The sequence below is a fragment of the Colias eurytheme genome, chromosome 31 (genome assembly GCF_061535395.1).
Source record: "Colias eurytheme isolate Ceu_HAF_F1 chromosome 31, ilColEury1 Martin Lab GWU primary, whole genome shotgun sequence".
NCBI classification, from domain to species: domain Eukaryota; kingdom Metazoa; phylum Arthropoda; class Insecta; order Lepidoptera; family Pieridae; genus Colias; species Colias eurytheme.
In genome coordinates, this window is record NC_143010.1 from 2,093,555 (window position 1) to 2,114,483 (window position 20,929).

At 33.4% G+C, this 20,929-nt stretch overlaps 1 protein-coding gene, 1 long non-coding RNA gene and 1 other non-coding gene across 3 annotated transcripts in view; 2 read left to right on the top strand and 1 right to left on the bottom strand.

Annotated features, from left to right (window-relative positions):
• LOC149895407 (uncharacterized) overlaps positions 1-20,929 on the top strand; it is a 270,965-nt gene that overhangs the window by 56,111 nt on the left and 193,925 nt on the right. The window lies entirely within an intron of this gene.
• LOC149895410 (uncharacterized) lies at positions 93-13,582 on the top strand. Its single transcript, XM_090119120.1, has 9 exons — positions 93-291; positions 2,079-2,188; positions 2,919-3,780; positions 7,798-7,892; positions 8,453-8,563; positions 9,803-9,925; positions 10,294-10,488; positions 12,431-12,647; positions 13,485-13,582. Exons 1-9 carry the CDS (start codon positions 196-198, stop codon positions 13,566-13,568), a joined length of 1,893 nt encoding a protein of 630 aa, XP_089975246.1. The 5' UTR covers positions 93-195; the 3' UTR covers positions 13,569-13,582.
• On the bottom strand, positions 4,535-4,608 carry TRNAN-GUU (transfer RNA asparagine (anticodon GUU)). The gene has a single exon. It is a non-coding gene; the product is annotated as a tRNA-Asn (tRNA).

Consider the following 20,929-nt stretch of genomic DNA (forward strand, 5'->3'; position numbering starts at 1 on the left):
AATATTCCAAAATATTCATATTCTTTAACATCATTTTATTTTATCTGTGGTCATCTAAAAATTACAAAAGTCAAAAGATAATAAATGTCAGTGTTAAAAATGTAAACAAGTAAACAAGTACATAATTTTTTACATTTAATAATACTCCTTAAATTATAAATAATGAACTTAATTAATATATAACATTAGAGAAGTATGTCTTCGTACTTGTGTTTCATATGTCATAGCACAGTTAATGATGAAACCAATGAAGAAACGCGAGAAAAATATAAAGAAGTCGTCGGTATTAACGTGAGTATTTTTTTATAATTAAATCATTCAATATAAACGTTTAATCAAACGGTTACAAAACTTTCAAAAAAATCTTATTGCCCTAATTTTTTAGAGGAATATCCTGTTAAGACCCACCCAAAATGTCAGATAGTTCACAGAATCAGATCAAAAGAATTTTTTCTCTTAAAGTCAGAAGAACCTTTAAGGTCCAATTTCCGTTGATTTTGTCTCTTGTGTTCATATTTGCCTATCCTACAATATGTAATTTAAAAGAATATAATCTATCAGGTAAAAGTTAAAACATAAGTTTATAAGAACATAATATTATGTTTCTTACTCGTTCAATTTAAGCAACTCAATTTTGATTATACTTGGCAGTGGTGTAGTTGATCTATAAAATACATAAGCTATAGAAATGGAGTTTATCTATTACTTATATATACAGGGTTACTGGTAATTAGACCGGATCCTTTTAAAAGGTGGTAGGGGAGGTTATTTGCAACAATTAGACTGAATATTGTTATATCCGGAAATGGCTCATTTTTGAGATATTATTTTTTTAAGAAAATCCAGTTTCACTACTTTAAAATTAAATTAAAAAAAAATTATGAATCGATTTTAAATTTCTTTACAGTTTTAGAGAAACTTTGTTATACCTCTTAATAATAAATAATAATAGCGTACTAATGTGGATCCATCTAGAAACTAGAGGCGGTTTCATATTTTTTCTTAAAAAAATAATATCTCAAAAATGAGCCATTTCCGGATATAACAATATACAGTCAAATTGTTGCAAATAACCTCCCCTACCACCTCTTAAAAGGATCCGGTCTAATTACCAGTAACCCTGTATATCTTTCTGAAAAAAATACTAATCTAATATTAGTGTAGTAATGCCTGGAAGAGATCACTTCTAAGTGATAAGGCCGCCTAATAAACTATACTGTTTTTTTTTGTTTTGTATTCTTATATTAGCAATAAGTTTTATATGTATAGTTTTATTGAAGAGTAATAAATAAATAAATAAATAATCTAAAAAATTATATCTACAGTTCTTATCAATAAAAATAAAAATTATATTTGTATATTAATACAAATTACAATATTAATACCTTAGAAGATAGAAGAAATCTTATTGATATGATGCTATCGCATGATATCAATAAGATATGTAAGTAACAAACTTGATTTTTTATCAGCGCTCTCAAACATCAACTTTTGTACACCTACTCAGGGAACTCGCCACACACCCCTTTTCCATGTACCGGCTGTATCAACAAATTATCTTAAAAACACACCATTTCTAAGACTTCCCAACGTTTTCAATAAAAAATTCGCATCTGTTGACATTTTCCATTTATCTCGTGCTAAATTTAAAACTGCGATCCTTGATTTGATTAATTTAGAATATAAAAAATAATTTGCACACTTAATTACACTAATTCGTACATATCTCACTCTCTCTGACACGCACACACACACTCACACGCACACATACACACACATTTTCACAAACTCACATAGGTACATACACATTTACACATACTTGTTTTGGGTTAAAATTTGCTATTTAATTATAATACCTAATCAACTCTCATTTGTATAGTTTTAAGTTCTTTAAACACTGTTTCTATAATTCTTTATTTTTGTCACTTATGTTGATAGGATAATGGTGTACCTTGTTATTGCCGTACTTAATCATTAATTATTCTTTATTGTATTATAAGCTGTAAAATACCTTTTTATAAATAAATAAAATAAATAAATAAATGTAAGTTACTTGTATTAATTTATGTCTTTCACAGTTGTGTCCTGACTCCCATCTCTGCTACATTTGCTGTCATGTGCTAAATAAGCTGTTCATGTTCAGATCTATATGTTTGAAGCGCAGCTTGGAGTATCCTGTGTTGTTCAGGTAAACCCTAATTCTTACTAATATTATTTTAAATGCGAAAGTGTGTTTGATTGTTTGGGCGAAAAGCTTGTAATTTTCCGCCCACAGCTTTGCCCGCGTTTTTAAGAAAAACCGCATAGTTTCCGTTTCTGTGGGATTTCCGGGATAAAAAGCCTATGTCTTACTCTGGTTCTTCAGCTACCTACATACCAAATTTCATTGTAATCGGTTCAATAGTATTTGCGTGAATGAGTAACAAACATCCTTCCATGCATCCATCCTCACAAAGTTTCGCATTTAGAATATTAGTAGGATAATTACTCTAGGTAGTGTCCGTAGAGTCATGTGTTAATAACAATATCGATTTTGATGATATTTACTATTTAGTACAGAAATAGAGCTTGGGAAAGAAAATACAGTAAGTACTTTTTCTGGCAAAAACAAAACTAATACAGAGTGACTTAGGAGTTGAAAATATCTATGGGTAATGCCGATTGCGCAACCACATAAAATTCACATGCAAATCTAAATCTATGTTTTGCAGTCTTGTCCTGTGAAATACTTATTAGATCATTTTCTCGTCACTTTAAAAGAGATTTAAAATTTTGTTTCTTATAATTTTTAGTATAGGATTGATTATATCTAGTACATCACTGGTTAATTTCTTGATTGTAGAATTCAATATTTGGTCAAGTGAACGAATGCTATGCGCTCTGCTGCCAATTCTCAATTATAAATTACTCATTTTCAGTGAAAAAGGCACAATAAATCTGCACAGAAGCGACATAGAAATAAACATACTATGTCCCGAAGATTGCGATCAATACCAAGAAAAACAATACCAATATGAATACAACAATGATTTTAATGAAAATAACTTCAATGACAATCATTATATTAACATTAACAACGAATATGAATATAATGATAAACAATATGAAGTTAATAAAACAGAAAACATTCCAGATCATTACAATTATAATCATGATAATGATACGCTAAATAATGATGAGAAATTACATACAAATATTATAAACAAATATACATACGAACATTTTGAACATGTGAATAATATTAATGATAGTAATAATGACGAAATTCACGACATGGATGGTACTAAGTGTGAAAATAATGAAATGATAAACGTTAATGAAATTAATAATGATACAGTAAGAGCTGAAGGAAATAATGATGTACCAGAACTTTATGAAGACGAAAGCGAAGATAGACTTATTATAAACACGGATGATGATAAATCAGTTAATGACAATGATACAATTGATCTCAACTATCAAAATGGCGATGAAAAACTAGATGATCAAAGTCCACCCTTAATAAATGAAGTTAATGCAACAAATACAGAAGAAAATCTAAACGAAATTAAAATAGAAGATGATATTCCTAAACTTGATATAGAAGTAACAGTCAAAAAGAAAAAGACAAAGAAGAAAGGTTTTAAAAAGGTAGTTCGGACTTTAGAAGAGCAGAAAGCGGAATTGGAGAGGAATAGAAAGAGTAGGAAATATATAGAGGCTGAGTTTAAATGTTATAATTGTGCACTAGGGTTTTTGTTTAAGGATACTTATCAAGCTCATATGATGCGGCATGAAGAGGTAAGTAATCTTTTTAGTAGCAAAATCTAATGTATTTAAGATATACAATAAAATGTTACATTATTACATCAAATTTAATAACTTTTTTAATCGTTTTATCTATGACTAGCGGTCCGCCTTGATTTTTCCGTAAAATATAGTTTATAACAATCAGAAATCATGTATACATGCATGCGTCGGGGAAGGAATTTTTAAAATTGGTCTAGTAGTTTCTGAGATATAGCTGGTTCAAACAAAAAAAAACCCCCTCGGTTTTATATTTAAAAAAATAAACAGTGGTTTTAAACAAAATCGGTTGTTCAGTACTTTAAATTATGTACATCGAAATTCTTACCTATATAATTATTTACCAGCTGTGCAAACATTATTTATTACAAACACTTTAATACAATTTCACATATTTTTTAATGAAAAACATTATAAACTTGAATATAAAGATATTTAATCATCTACTGCTTATCAGTACCAAATCATTAGAATGTACCTTATCAGTAGATAAAAAAAAGGCGGGTTGCACTCCGGGAGTGCCGGAAGAAGTGAAAACTTGATTATTAACGTTGAGCATGTTATTTTGGAATGGTATCCGTCTTACGCTTTTTCGATCAGGTCACGTGTCCTGACGAGAGTTTAAGATTTTATACCCATTACAGAAAAAGTGCTCAACGCCGCTAAAGAAGTTTTCACTTCAAAAAATACTTCAATAATACCATACCTTTTTATATTATTACTTGAAAAAAAATATAAAAAGTTTTTACGCCCCCGGGTGGGCTCGAACCACCAACCTTTCGGTTAACAGCCGAACGCGCTAGCCAATTGCGCCACGGAGGCGATGGGAGGTAGTTTGAAAATAGCGTTTATTTTATACATACAGTAAAATATATGTTAACTGTTAAGGTGCGTTCCCACTACGCCGTGACGACAGTTAATCGTGCAGTTTTTAAGTACATAGGTATCGTGGCTTATAAATTTGAACAGCCACGGTCCTTTTTTATTAACTTCAAAAAAAGGAGGAAGTTTTGAATTCGACTCTATTTTTATTACTTTTGACTGGGTGAACCGATTTTGATTATTCTTTATTTATTGGAAAGCTGATGCCTGCCTTGTGGTCCTATTTAAATTTGGTGTCCCTTCGTCCAGCATACTCACCATGGAATCCTGATATTTCATGAATGTCAAAAAACTGTTCTGAAATAGTGCTAAATAGTGCCCAAAGGAAATAAAACCGGCCAAGTGCGAGTCGGGCTCGCGCACAAAGGGTTCCGTAGCAGCAAATATAATAAATTACAGTTAAATCAACCTATCTCAAAAACTATAAGAGATACTTTGATCAAACCAAAAATCGTTGAAAGAGTTAATTAGCATGCATCACCTCTATTTTTTTTAGAATTTTATACCCCGTAGTTATAAAAATAGAGGGGGGGGGACATACTTTTTACGACTTTGAGAGCTGATATCTCAAAAACCGTTCACTTTAAGAAAAATGTTTTTTAGAAAACTTTATATCATTTTAAAAGACCTTTCCATTGATACCCCACACGGGTATGTACATCGAAAAAAAAAATTTCATCCCTCAGTTACATGTATGGGGGGCCCCACCCCCAATTCTTTTTTTTACTATTTAGTGTCATATTTTTGTAGCGGTTCATACAACACATATTCCCATCAAATTTCATCACTGTAGTACTTATAGTTTCCGAGTAAATCGGCTGTGACAGACGGACAGACGGACAGACGGACAGACGGACATGACGAAACTATAAGGGTTCCGTTTTTGCCATTTTGGCTACGGAACCCTAAAAAATAGTGCTCTTGTACTTGCGAAGTTATAGCCATAGTTCGATGAGTATGCTGGACGAAGGTTTCGCCCAGCATACTCACCTCCGTCCGGAGAATCTGTATACGCTTCAAACATAATTCATACTTCAAAAAATAGTTCCCAAATAGTGCCAAACGGTGCCCAAAAAGAAAAAACAGTGCTCGAATAACTTCGGAGTTACAGGCTTCGTTCAGTGAGTATGCTGGGCGTAGGTTCTACGCCCAGCATACTCACCTCAGTGCGCGAATATCGAACGAGCTATAGGTACAATTTACGTCTCAAAAAATTGTGCTTGAAATAGTGCCCAATATCAGTCCAATTTTTGCTTGACTTTTGACTTAGAAAACCATTAAATTTTAATGTAAACTTCTACATACTAACGTAAAATGGGGTACAGTCGTCCACACATGTTTTTGGACAAAAATATTAAACTTTATAAATTGAAATATACTTACTGATTTGGGTGCAGCTCCTATATTGATTACGTACTAGATACACAATTTTATATAGGTAAATAATGACATCACCAACACATTGTTTGGTTTTGCAACCCACTATGTAGTCAAACTCAAAATAAAATAAATAAAATAAAAATTTCTTTATTTGTTTCAAAAAAATTTTTACATAATATTGTTACATATGTTGCATTGAACCCCACACTAGGATTGTGAAAAGCCGGCGTTATTATAATGATGTGCGACGAAGTAAACAAACAAAGAAACTGAGAAGCGCTTGTTCGTTTCGATTGCTTTGTGACACAAAATGGACCCTTATCACCTTCAAAATACAGATCAGTCTTGTCTAATAATCGTAAGATGTTAGGGCAGCGCCATCTAGTATTTAAACATAAACATATTCATTTGCGTCGCGGGCGCCGCGCGTCGTAAGCCCCATACCTATTGACCGTACGTGCATCCATTACTGCCACACTATATTGAACTTTATCACATGAGGAATACAGGTCAATTCCGTAAACGTTGTTGTACCGTCCTTGATCCGGAAAATGATTATTTTGAATAATTTTGTCAGTTGTAATGTAAGCATTAATAACAGCAACTTTATTTTTCATGCATTTACTTCATTTGATATCTTAATCCTTCAAGCGCCGTGATCTAGACAAAATATATAAAATCATTGTTCCTAGCTACCGGGGTCCCATGCGACGCGCGAAGGCTTAATCATATTATTATAAAGTATTATTAAAATAATGTGTAATTAATAATATTGCGATTCTAAAGTAAATACTCCCTTACATAGACAATTAATAATTTACACAAGACAAAAATTGTTAGAAAGAAAGTTAATAATATTGTATTCGACTGTACTCAATGTAATGTATGTAGATGTTTACATTAAAATTTAATGGTTTTCTAAGTCAAAAGTCAAGCAAAAATTGGACTGATATTGGGCACTATTTCAAGCACAATTTTTTGAGACGTAAATTGTACCTATAGCTCGTTCGATATTCGCGCACTGAGGTGAGTATGCTGGGCGTAGAACCTACGCCCAGCATACTCACTGTACGAAGCCTGTAACTCCGAAGTTATTCGAGCACTGTTTTTTCTTTTTGGGCACCGTTTGGCACTATTTGGGAACTATTTTTTGAAGTATGAATTATGTTTGAAGCGTATACAGATTCTCCGGACGGAGGTGAGTATGCTGGGCGAAACCTTCGTCCAGCATACTCATCGAACTATGGCTAAAACTTCGCAAGTACAAGAGCACTATTTTTTTCCTTTGGGCACTATTTCAGAACAGTTTTTTGACATTCATGAAATATCAGGATTCCATGGTGAGTATGCTGGACGAAGGGACACTAAATTTGGTTTAGTTCTGACAATTTAAAGGCAGTTTTACCTTTTTGTCAACAAAAATAATTATATTTCCCAAATTAACAGTTTTAAATATTTATTTATTACTAGGTTTCCGCCCGCGGCTTCGCCCGCGCAGTCAAAGAAAATCCCGCATAGTTCCCGTTCCTGTGGGATTTCCGGGATTGCGTCATTTTCCCGGATAAAAAGTAGCCTATGTCCTTTCTCGGGTATCAAAATATCTCCATACAAAATTTCATGAAAATTGGTTCAGTAGTTTGGGCGTGATTGAGTAACAGACAGACTGACAGAGTTACTTTCGCATTTATAATATTAAAGTATGGATAATGATATTTCCCAAATAAATAAATTTTTTATGTATATTTTCAGTCGAACGGCGAATACCGGTGTGATACATGTACGCTACGATTTTCTACGCACGCACTCCTGCGCACGCATATCGCGTCGCACACGGATGTTTACAGGTATATATTATTTAAATAAATAAATCATTTATTGCACAAAAACATGTTATATACAAAGATATTTATTCCTAATATCATAATCACGAAAGTTTGTATCCAACTTATTGTTTGCCGTTCATGTACATAGTATTTATTTTTACTGTAGTGCAAATATTTTATTTTATAAACTGTATAAACCTAGCTTTTGCCCGCTTCCAGCGCAGGTGAAACTGGAGATTTTAACTTTGTCTAAAATCCCAATACCAATATTATAAAGCTGAAGAGTTTGTTTGTTTGAATGCGCTAATCTCGGGAACTACTGGTCCGATTTGAAAAATTCTTTCGGTGTTAGATAGCCCATTTATCGAGGAAGGCAATAGGCTATATATCATCATACTAAGACCAACAGGAGCGCAGCAATGCGGGTGAAACCGCGCGGAACAGCTAGTAAATTACTACGGCATCAAAATCCGTTGCGTAGCTTTAAAGATTTAAATCTTTAATACATAGGGATATAGGGACAGAGAAAGCGATTTTGTTTTATACTATGTAGTGATTTATGACTATTAATATACTTATAGGTGCCAAATATGCGGGGACACAATGGGCCCGAGGGCCAAACGGACCCACGGCTGTGGCCAAACTAAACCCGTCGAGAGTGTGGCGTGTCCGCAGTGTGGGAATTTGTTTAGGTAAGTTAATATTATAAAAAAAAATGTGTGCGTGTACTAGTGTACACACGTAAGAAGTGAAACTTCTTTATGACCTTATTTTTCAAAAAATAATTTACTATATGCAACTTTACAAATAGCTTTAGAAAATAACTTTAGAAATACGTCGAATCACGCGTGGTAGGCATAAGAAAAAGATGGCGCGTAACGGAAAAATGTCACGCGTAACGAAAAAATGTTACACTAATTTTTTTTTCCAACCCCAATTAAGAAGTTTCACTTCAAAAAAATGAGAAACAAACTGACTTCTGAACTATTTATTCATAATATTTAAAATTTGCTTACAATTTAAATGTATTGGAAAAAAAAGAAACTAAAATAAATCATTCATTGAAATTAACTCCTTATTTCGTGGCAGTAATGTTCAAATTCTATTGTATAGGTCATTATAGTCTGTCCACTTTTAGAATTGCTTTTTGTCAGCTCGACGGGTGATACCACAAGTGAAGGCCAAAAGATTATCGATTGTGATACCATTTCAATTATAAATTCAAAATATTATCATAAATCGAATCAGGTACGTAAATAATAATTACAACGTAAACGTACTAATAAGATATGTAATAATAAGACCACATATCTATGCATTTTATGTTAAAACTAAACTAAACTAATATTTTATTATTTACTAGCTTTCCGCCCACGGCTTCGCCCGCTTCATTTAAAACCCAATAAATTATATACTAAAACCTTCGTTGAGAATCACTCTATGTATTAAAAAAAACCGCATCAAAATCCGTTGCGTAGTTTTAAAGATTTAAGCATACAAAGGGACATAGGGACAGAGAAAGCGACTTTGTTTTATACTATGTAGTGATTGGTGTCTATCTTACAATTTGGTTGTCTTTATGTTTAAATTATATAACATAATAGAAAAGTTTTTCTGTATCGGATACATTTTACAGAGTATTTCTATCGATTATTATAATCTATCGACCCATCATTGAATAATTCTGTGTAGACATCATTTATTGGGGGGGGCCCCTGTCCATGAAGTACAATAATTATTTGTATTTTAACATAGACAATACAATCCTTCATAGGCGTGAAGCTGTCAAAAAGCAAATAATATAATGGACAGAGTATAGAAAACTCTGCCTGATACACACGTAGGCAGAGTTTATTTGCGGAAAATCTTTGAACTTGACTTTGAGTCAAGTTGTATATTGTAGGTACGTCAATTATGTGTTTTTCTTGCAGAGACGCAAACGGCTTACAACAGCACATACGCAGAGTTCACACGAAAACATCGAACCGCCTGCACTCCTGTACCGTTTGTAATGAGAATTTTACGAATCAGTCAGTTCTGAGGACTCATATGATGTGAGTAGATTTAATTATTACATATTTATTGCATTTTAAATACAAATAACTAGCTTTCCGCCCGCGGCTTCGCCCATTTTCACAGAAAAACCCGCATAGTTCCCGTTCCCGTGGGATTTCCGGGATAAAACCTATCCAATGTTTTAATCCCAGTTACCCTCTATGTGTGCTAAATTTCATTGTAATCGGTTCAATAGTATTTGCTCTTTAACAGTAACAAACATCCATACATACATACAAACTTTCGCATTTATAATATCAGTAGGATTAATTTAATAATAGAAACAACAAGCTGTGATAAAACTTTAATAAATATTTTTTATCACATTTTCATACAAATTGCTAAACCGAAATCGATGTGATTCCAGAAAGCACATAAAACGAAAGTTCCAATGCGACCAGTGCCCCAGAATATACAGCAGTCCATATACATTGAAACAACATAAAAAAACACACGAATTAAACACGGAACGGTATTACTGTTCCCATTGTGATGTGGTTTTTAATTCGAGGAAGAGCCTGCTAGCGCATAAAAGGAATACCGTCGCTCATCAGAATACAGTGTATGTATTTTTATATTTATTTATGATATTTAATAGATTTTTTGAAGTGAAACTTCTTTAGGCGCGTTGAGAGTAAAATTTCAAGGTCGCGTCATGGCAATACCGTCACGTCATAGAGTAAGGCGACGATTTTGGTATCTTTGAATCTTGCCAAAGAAGTTTCACTTCTAACACGTGTGCTCACACACGCTCTTTTTTATATCTAAGTATAGGTGTTATATAAATATAGGTAAAAAGCAAAAATAAATATAAAAAAGACGGGTTGCACTGGGGGAGTGCCGGCAGAAGTGAAAACTTGATTATTAACGTTCAGCATGTTTGATATTTTGGAATGGTATCCGTCTTACGCTTTTTCGATCAGGCCACGTGTCCTGACGCGAGTTTAAGATTTTATACCCATTACAGAAAATGTGCTCAACGCATCTAAAGAAGTTTTCACTTCAAAAATTTCATCAAAATCAGTTCAGTAGATTTTGAATAAAAAAACATGAATGTTTTTAGTTAAAATTTGCACATAGAATTATTCAACTGATAGTCATTTGTATTTGTATACATACACTGTATTAAACTACTATTTGTATAGTTGACTGACCGGTTGGCTTGGTTGGTAGTGGCCCTGCCTTCCAAGCCAGAGGTCGTGGGTTCGATTCCCACCCGGGGCAAATATTTATGTGATGAACATAGATGTTTGCTCTGTGTCTGGGTGTTAATTATCTATAGGTATAAGTATTTATTTAAAATTTATTATAAGTATAGATTATATATGTATGTTTATCAGCCATCTGGTTTCCATAACACAAGCGAAAGCTTAGTATGGGATCAGATCGTGCTGTGTGTGAAAATTATTGAAGTGAAACTTCTTTATCGGGGTTGGAAAAAAATTGAGTGTAACATTTTTTCGTTACGCGTGACATTTCTCCGTTACGCGCCATCTTTTTCTTATCCCTACCGCGCGTGATTCGGCGTATTTCTGTAAAGTTGCATATAGTAAATTATTTTTTGAAAAATAAGGTCATAAAGAAGTTTCACTTCTTACGTGTGTACACTAGTACACACACACATTTTTTTCCTAAAACATTTATTTATTACTAGCTTTCCACCCGCGGCATCGCCCGCGCAGTCAAAGAAAAACCCGCATAGTTCCCGTTCCCGTGGGATTTCCGGGATAAAACCTATCCTATTTCCCGGGGTAAAAAGTAGCATATGTCCTTTCTCGAGTATCAAAATATCTTTTTACCAAACATGCAAATTGGTTCAGTATTTATTATATTTTTTATTCACTTACAGAATATTTTAACAATTAATTAATAAGTACACTGACATTACCTACATTTTCTAAAAATCCATGACATTTACCTATTTCAATCTTAAATATGGACCATTCAATAATATTTTGTTCTTTTGTTTTGTGCTTGGTATAAACAATAATATAATAATAATGATATAAATGTATAAATCGGTTTAATAATTAATTATCTATGTTAAACATTTTTAAAAATTGTACGCCACATGGCAGATCACAGCGGATCACTTCATACAATGTAATAACCCATAAAGCGCGTCACACACGGTGAAGATACTATAATATTTTATGTTAAGATTCTCTATTATAAAATATTACAGTATCTTAAGGTATCCGGTATCAGCGTTCTGACCATCATTTTTATTTTGTCATTGCGTACTAAGACCCCTGTAGTACCGCCATCCTGTTACAAAATGACCTGAAATTTTGTGTCAGTGTTTCGGGTCATTTGTAACAGGATCGCGGTTCTAAAGGAGCTAGTACGCAATGACAAAAAGAAAAATGATGGTCAGAACGCTGATACGGTATACCCTGTAATATTTTATAGTAGAGAAATTTAACATAAAATATTATAGTATCTTCACCGTGTGTGACGCGCTTAATACATGTTACTCACAATAAATAATTTGAATTTGACAGTTTGGAATGTCCGCTGTGCGCGCGCGTGTGTGCGTCCCGTCCCGCACTGCTCGCACACGCACGCACACACGCACGCACACACGCACGCACACACGTGTGCGCTCAGTGCGGCCGCGACTACAGCGCGAGACGGACGTTAGTCAGGCACATGAAGACGCATACAGGGGAAGTTAATGTTCGTATGGCTGTTTGTCACCTGTGCGGGAATAGTTTTAAGGTGAGTTTTGTATTGGAATGTGGAAGTATGTTTTATAGGTCCAATAAATTTGATTGTACGTAAGCAAAACTGAAAAAAATAGGAATTAAATTGTAATTGGAATTTAAATGATTCTTTGTCAGAATATGTATAATACAGTCATTTTAATAGGCAACATTTAACAATTCAACAAAATTCAACAACGCAAGCTAGTAACGACGGCGTAGAATAATATGTTATTTCGTTTTGTTAGAACTGCATATTTGCTTTTCTTTTTCAATTTCAATTACATATTAATAAGAGATTTGATTTTACTAATAAACCATTCTAAACATAATAAACAATTTCTGAATTAAAAAACTGAAGATGCTACAATGATGTGTCAGTTAACCTTTTTTCTTTATTATACTAGAGACGTTACTCTAAAAATCGAATCGAATCGAGTTAAATATAAAGTACACTTAAATAAGCGCATTTTTTTTAATTATGTAGATATGTGCTTGTTTTATTTTACTCCTTAAATTTACGAAAGAAAATATATTACTTGGCCAGGGATTTGCCTGATGAATTTTAAAATTGACATATTATGTTTCAAGTCCGTATCGATTAATTCACTTTAATCGACGTTTTAAGGCAGGTTACCTCTCTACGAAGATAAAATTGATAGACGTCAAATGTTGCCTATTGAATTGGCTCCACTTGGGCTCCACTATAATGCTATTATTATCATCAAATTGGTAAATAAAGCTCGATGCATAGGCACCTATATAAAATCGTTTTTAAAAAAATTGTTTCCATTAATTTAGAACATAACTTTTAACTTTCGTTTTAATAATCAATCATTTTCTCACATTTCAGGGTACAAATAAACTGAACAGGCATCTCAGGGAGAACTGCGAAAAAGCCAAACTTGAAGAACAACTCGCTTCTTTATATGAATAAATAATTCTGTGATATTTCTGTGTTTTATTTTTTATCATCCATATCCCATAGTCGTATTTTCAAAGTCGAGTCAAAGATTTTCAAACACATTTATAATATGTAACGGTGCATTAACATCAAACGAGCGAATGCTCATTCTAAACCCAATATGTCAAAATCTTTTAGTGTAAACAGGCGTAGAGCATTCTTTCGTTGTTCTTAGTGCGTTCAAAAAGATTCTATGCAATGTTCTAGTACTGAACAACACTGAATACGAGTTTTCGTTTAGTCTAATAAATCACGAGATAATGCTTTTGCCACAGAATACATAATAGTAGCTAAACGCTACAGAACGGACACTCTCCGCCTCCCGCCAAAATTAAACTTACCTCACCCCCGCGCGATCAGACATAAAATGGGCCATATTTTTCTGCAAGGACGATACGCAACGAAATTTGACAACATTAATCAAATTGACTTAAAGTAATTTTATTATTTTGGATTTGTGATTATCGTTTTTCGTAGAAAATGGTTAGATAGATATTGAGCTGTTTACGGATGTATTTCATCAGAAAAACGCGATTTTTTTTTACGCTAGTCACAAATGTGCCAACCATAAAGCGTTAACACACACATTTGCAGTCTCTACAGTGTGACTGTCAAAACGATCATTTCGTATGGAGTGTCCGGGGTGTGCTTTTGCTCTATGTTCTTTTGATGTAAATGCAACGTTACATCTATGAATATAAACGTCAATATCATGCCTCTCTTGTTTATGGTACACTTACCCTTATTTTGACAATTCACGAAAAAAGTTTCAGGAAAATTCTCATACACATACATACAACATTCGATCTTCAAAAACGGCAAACACACGCACACACGATTTGATGTCAAAGTGAGATGGCATGATTCAACCGTGATTCAACCATATTCAACTATCGCGAGCACATCGTGAGCGTAAAGAGACTAGTAACCTATCTACACCTTTTTACTTATAATATACAGTCGAAAGTGTTAGTAGTCCGAATCATCACAAATCATTTCGGTCACTATGAGTGCCGGCGCAGATATTCTGAAGCGCAGCGCAGAGCATTTTTTATTGTCAAACAATTATCGACGATAAAATTCAAAATCAAATAACAACAATTTATTCCGGGGAGCATCAAAGCTCTTTACGCGCGTTGAAAAGAGGCGCGCTTTTCAATGAGGACAATGTCGATAATAGTTTGTCAATGAAAAATGCGCTGCGCTGCGCTAAGCCATATCTGTGCGGCCATTACGGGACAATTGATTAAAAATGGGTCATAATAAGCGGAGTCATAATAAAAGTATTCTACTGTATTCTGTGTGTATCATTGATATGAGTTAAAAACAACAAGGCTACAAATAAAACACAACCCAATTCAAACAATTTATTCAACACTAGCGGTCCGCCCCGGCTTCGCCCGTGGTACATATTTACGTTTTCTCTACATAAGAACCATCCTCGTACTTCAAGGAATATAATAGAAAAGAATTATCGAAATCGGTTCAGCCGTTCACACGTGATGCCGTGACAACGCGAAACGGGTGCGGACCCGCCGCCTTTTTATAGCTCCCGCCGCGAAGCGCGTCGAACGCGGCAACTGATACACAAAAATAATCCTTATGGCATGTAATTCACGCGCGATGACTTATAGCGTATTTCATGTATAACTTTGGTGTTTCTACACCGATTTATATGATTCTTTTACTATAACCTGCCCAGGAGTATGAAGAATAATTGTGCCAAATTTCGTTAAAATCCGTCGTGTAGTTTTTGTTTCTATAACGAATATACAGACAGACAGACAGACAGACAGACAAAAATTTTACTGATTGCATTTTTGGCATCAGTAGCGATCCCTTATCACCCCTTCATAGTTTTTTTTTAAATATATTTCATGTACAGAATTGGCCTCTCTACAGATTTATTATAAGTATAGATGTAGCGACCTTAGCGACATTTTTTTATTTATTTAAATAAATAAATAAATGTCGCTACAAATGACGATCACGTCACGTGTCTTTAGTGTATGTTACATTGCGGCTTGTGTCAAATTTACATAAAACTAGCGCCCGCGGGTTCGTGCGTTTAGTCCAGTGTCTAGTCTAAAACCTATTAAATTTAAATTTAACCTTTCTTGACAATCACTCTATCTTAAAAAAGCCGCATGAAAATCCGTTACGTAGTTTTAAAGATTCTATATACATACTTTAATATTATAAAGCTGAAGAGTTTGTTTGTTTGAACGCGTTAATCTCGGGAACTACTGGTCCGATTAGAAAAATTATTTCGATGCTAGATAGCTCATTTATCGAGGACTATAATATATCATCTCGCTAAGACTAACAGGAGCGGAGCACTGCGGGTAAAACCGCGGAGCAGAGCTAGTGGGGATGGACAGAGAAAGCGATTATTTCATATAATTAATGTACCTAGTGAAGTATTGAGGAAATGTTCATAGTCATACACATAATAAATCCATACTAATATTATAAATGCGAAAGTAACTCTGTCTGTCTGTCTGTTACTCAATCACGCCTAAACTACTGAACCAATTTGCATGAAATTCGGTATGGAGATATTTTGATACCCGAGAAAGAATATAGGCTACTTTTTACCCCGGGACTTAGTATAAGTTTTATCCCGGAAATCACACGGGAACTATGCGGGATTTGATTTAACTGCGCGGGCGAAGCCCGGGGCGGAAAACTAGTATATGAATAAAACACAAATTTATTTAATTCATTTTTTATTCAAGATTGCAACAAATTGAAACATTGTAAAGCGGCAAACGCCACCAAACTGTAATTTTCCATAGACTTAACGATAATTTTATTCAAAACGTCACTACACATGACGATGACGTCACGTTTCTCCTGTTTATGGTACACTTCGGCTTGTGACAGATTCCACTTTTTCCGCCATATTTCTGTTAAAGTGGAACGTTTTAGAATTTTTTCGTTTTGACTCTGTTGTGAAGTTTGGCTCAAGTTCGTTGTGTGCTTTTTTAGTAGTACCTGGGAAATTAATAATATTTTTTTAATAAATATTATATTATCATAGTGTTACTTTTATTTTCAAGTGAAACTTCTTTAGGCGCATTGAGAGTAAAATTTCAAGGTTTACTCTCAACGCGCCTAGAGAAGAAGTTTCACTTCTGACACGTGTGCTTGGCACACATATTGTGTTTTTTTTTCTATTACCTAGGTATTGATAATATATCCCATAGATATTATTTTGTTACAGTATGATTTTTTTTTACGATTATTTACAATTTTATGATACTATTATAAAGGCGAAAGTTTGTAAGGATTTATGGATGTATGGATGTATGGATGTTTGTTACTCTTTCACGTAAAAACTACTGAACCGATTACAATGAAATTTAGCACACATATAGAGGGTAACTTGGATTAACACATAGGATAGGTTTTATCCCGGAAATCCCACGGGAACGGGAACTATGCGGGTTTTCCTTTGAAAACGCGGGCGAAGCCGCGGGCGGAAATCTAGTTTTATGATAAAGAAACTAATACATTATTTTTTACTATAGATTTCTACTTTCTAGTTTTTACCTCCAATAAATGGAAAATGAAGCACAAATTCTCAGCTGTATTTATATTTTCCAATTCAACATGGCTGCCCTTTTCCAGACGTTCGTGGAAGCTTTCCAGAATTTTCGTTATTTTCTCTATTGTAAATTTTATTATATTTTGCGATTTATTTAGAAGAATAAGGCGATCGATGCTTTCGTCATTTTTTAAGAACTGAAATAAATTTACACTATTATTTATTATCTATACTAGATTTCCGCCCGCGGCTTCGCCCGCGTTTGCAAAGGTAAACCCGCATAGTTCCCGTTCCCGTGGGATTTCCGGGATAAAAACTATCCTATGTGTTAATCCAAGTTACCCTCTATATGTGTGCTAAATTTCATTGTAATCGGTTCAGTTGTTTTTACGTGAAAGAGCAACAAACATCCATACATCCATACATCCATACATCCATACATCCTTACAAACTTTCGCCTTTATAATATGTATTAGACTAATATTATAAAGAGGAAAGGTTTGTAATTAATAATTATGTATGTATGTATGGTTTTCACGCATAAACTACTGGACTGATTTCAAAAATTCTTTCACCATTAGAAAGATGCATCTTCACTGAGCAACATAGGCTAGGTTTTATCCAGGAAATCCCGCGGGAACGGGAACTATGCGGGTTTTTCTTTGAAAACGCGGGCGAAGCCGCGGTTGGAAAGCTAGTGGTTAATAAAATTGAACATTTTGCATCCGCACTGTAATATTGTAAAAGCTAAAGTGAGTTTGTTTCTTTTTGTCTTTCACATCGCAAAGCAGTAGCATACCAATATTATAAAGCTGAAGAGTTTGTTTGTTTGAACGCGCTAATCTCGGAAACTACTGGTACGATTTGAAAAATTATTTCGGTGTTAGATAGCTCATTTATCGAGGAAGGCTATAGGCTATATATCATCACGCTAAGACCAACAGGAGAGGAGCCACGGGGGCGAAACCGCGCGGAGCAGCTAGTTTTATATATTTTTTTGTGTCTCGGGACAGTTAGGTGACTGGAAGGGTACTTTTACCGTAGTATGTTTAGTATGTTTTTTTAATTACTCCAAAACTTATAAATTCCGACAGATGACGCTGTATTAAAATGTGACTTGTATAAAAATTGATAATTTTCTTTTAGTAGGAGAAGGAACAGCTGGCAATTTTTTAATACAAAAAGACGTGTGGCACTTGGGGACTGCCGCGGTAAAGCTATTGCATGCTATGCCTTCAAGCCACACCTCCGCCCGTCGGAGTGGGGAGCGTGAGGTTTTTTCGTTACGGAATTTCTCGATTCGGTCCCCGCGCTCAAGGCCCGCGATAGAAGCTATGCAATAGCTTAATAAAGTACATATATACAATTATTATGAAATGAAACACATAACATACCACATTATCATCATCAAAATCACCATTATAAATATTATGAAGTAGTTTATCGATAAATTCTAACATTTCTTCCAAAAATGTTGGATATTTCTCATCTTCGTGTAACCTGTCTATTATTAATCCTAGGACCTAGAATTTCACACTTTTTTATAAATTAAATCCTTAAAATTACTTTAATTAATAAATATATATCTAAGTATAATATAATATTATAAATGCGAAAGTAAGTCTGTCTGTCTCTTTTTCACGCTTCAAACTATAAGCTTCAAACACTGAACCGATTAGTATGAAATTTGGTCCAGTGATAGTTTGAGACCTAACAAAGGTCATAGATTAGGTTTTATCCCGATATAGTAACACATATAACAAATTTAATTTAAATCTTATATATATAAAAATGAATCGCAAAATGTGTTGGTAAGCGCATAACTCGAGAACGGCTGAACCGATTTCGATAATTCTTTTTTTATTATATTCCTTGAAGTACGAGGATGGTTCTTATGTAGAGATAACGTAAACATGTACCACGGGCGAAGCCGGGGCGGACCGCTAGTAAATAATAAAAATAATTACCTTAGCTACTTCGTAGTTAATTTCCATCGTAGATACAAGTAAGGGACATTGGGAAAGGTAAGAAAAAAGGCAGTGAGATGATTGGTTCAGCCATAAGCTAGATTGTGACGCTAAAATGTAAAAAATAAATGAAATATGTACTTATATATCAAAAAATAAAAAATAGACGAATTCCATTTCTTTGAAATTTCAATTGTAATATTATAAAGCTGAAAATTTTGTTCGTTCGTTTGCTTGAACGCCCTAATCTCAGGAACCTTAGATAGTCCATTTAACGAGGAATGCTAAATGATATATTTAATCACGTAGACCAATAGAAGCAGACCAATGCGGGTAAAACCGCGGGGTACAGTTAGTACGGGGTATAGTAATTATTGAGTTAGTAGTTAGTTATCTGAATACAGCCGTTCTTATCAATCATGTATTACAAAAAATCGAATCATGATTTTTTCTCAACTATACATTTATTATTTACTTATTATTAACTTATTATATTTATTTTATTAACTATAGATACATAGATTATTCATTTTTAATAAATGGTCAATTTCATTTTTTCTTCAGTTTTCGACCGAAAAAAGAACAATTTAAAGATTTCTGTTCAAAAATGAATTAATTTTAATACCTGTAAGATACGACTCTCTAGAATTACTTTTATATCCCGAATCCGTTCCATGACTTTCGCTATGAATTCTATTTCTTTTATTTAAATAAATTTTTATTTTATTCAACTCTTCCATTACTTTAAAAGGAATTATTTCCGCTTGAGAGTCAGAAAGATCTTTCATTATTTCTGTATCACTATCCGATTCAAAAGTATTTCTTTCATTTACTTTTGTACTTTCATTTACTGTATTTCCCTCATTTATTAACTCATTTCTTCCGTTTACTGTATTTCTCTCGTTCGTTAATTCATTTCTTTCATTTACTGCATTTCTCTCATGTATTAATACATTCCTTCCAGTTACCGTGTTTTTCTCGTTTATTAATTCATTTCTTTCATTTATTTTTATTCCTTCATTTACTATATTTCTTTCATTTACAGTATTTTGATATTGTCCTCCATCGATACGATTAAATGGATCAGTATTAGATATTTTTGGTTGATTTATTTTTAAAATAGAGTTTTTAATTGCATTTTCGGAGCATATTTGATATTCGTTTTCTAAATGACTATTTATTTCTATATAAGGTTTTACTATGGAGTTCTGTAAGGTAATCATTTTGTTTACTTTTGTTTCAAACTCCATTTCTATATCATTTATTTTAGAAACTTCAGGTTTTGTCATATTTATAATTTCACTATCTAGATGGATTTTTGTAGATATTTCAGTATTCATGGGTAGTGTATTATTAAATTCATATGTATTTTGTATGTTTTCTATATCTGCATTCATATGACTATCTTCATTTAAAGAATCCCTTGTATTTATACAAAATAATGAATCGGGATAATTTTGACTTGAATGACAAATTTTCGAATTTGATTTTGAATTCAAATTTAATTCACTTTGCGAACTGTTTTGACTAAAATCGGAGTAATTACGTTTTTTATAATTTAAATTCTGTATTTTGGAAGCAGAAGAATTATGTGAGGTGTTTAAAAATCCAAAGTCTAATGAAATGTTGTTTTCAGTTGGAAATTTATCTTTTGAGTTTCGTAAACTTAAATTTTCATATTCTTTTTGTAAGTATTTTCCAGAGATAGCCGATTCTTGGCTAGTTAGACTGAATAGTTGACTCTCTTGACTAAAAACGAAATCTTTGTGAGATCTTTGGTTCAAATCTATTTTATGGTTTTCCATATTAGATAATAT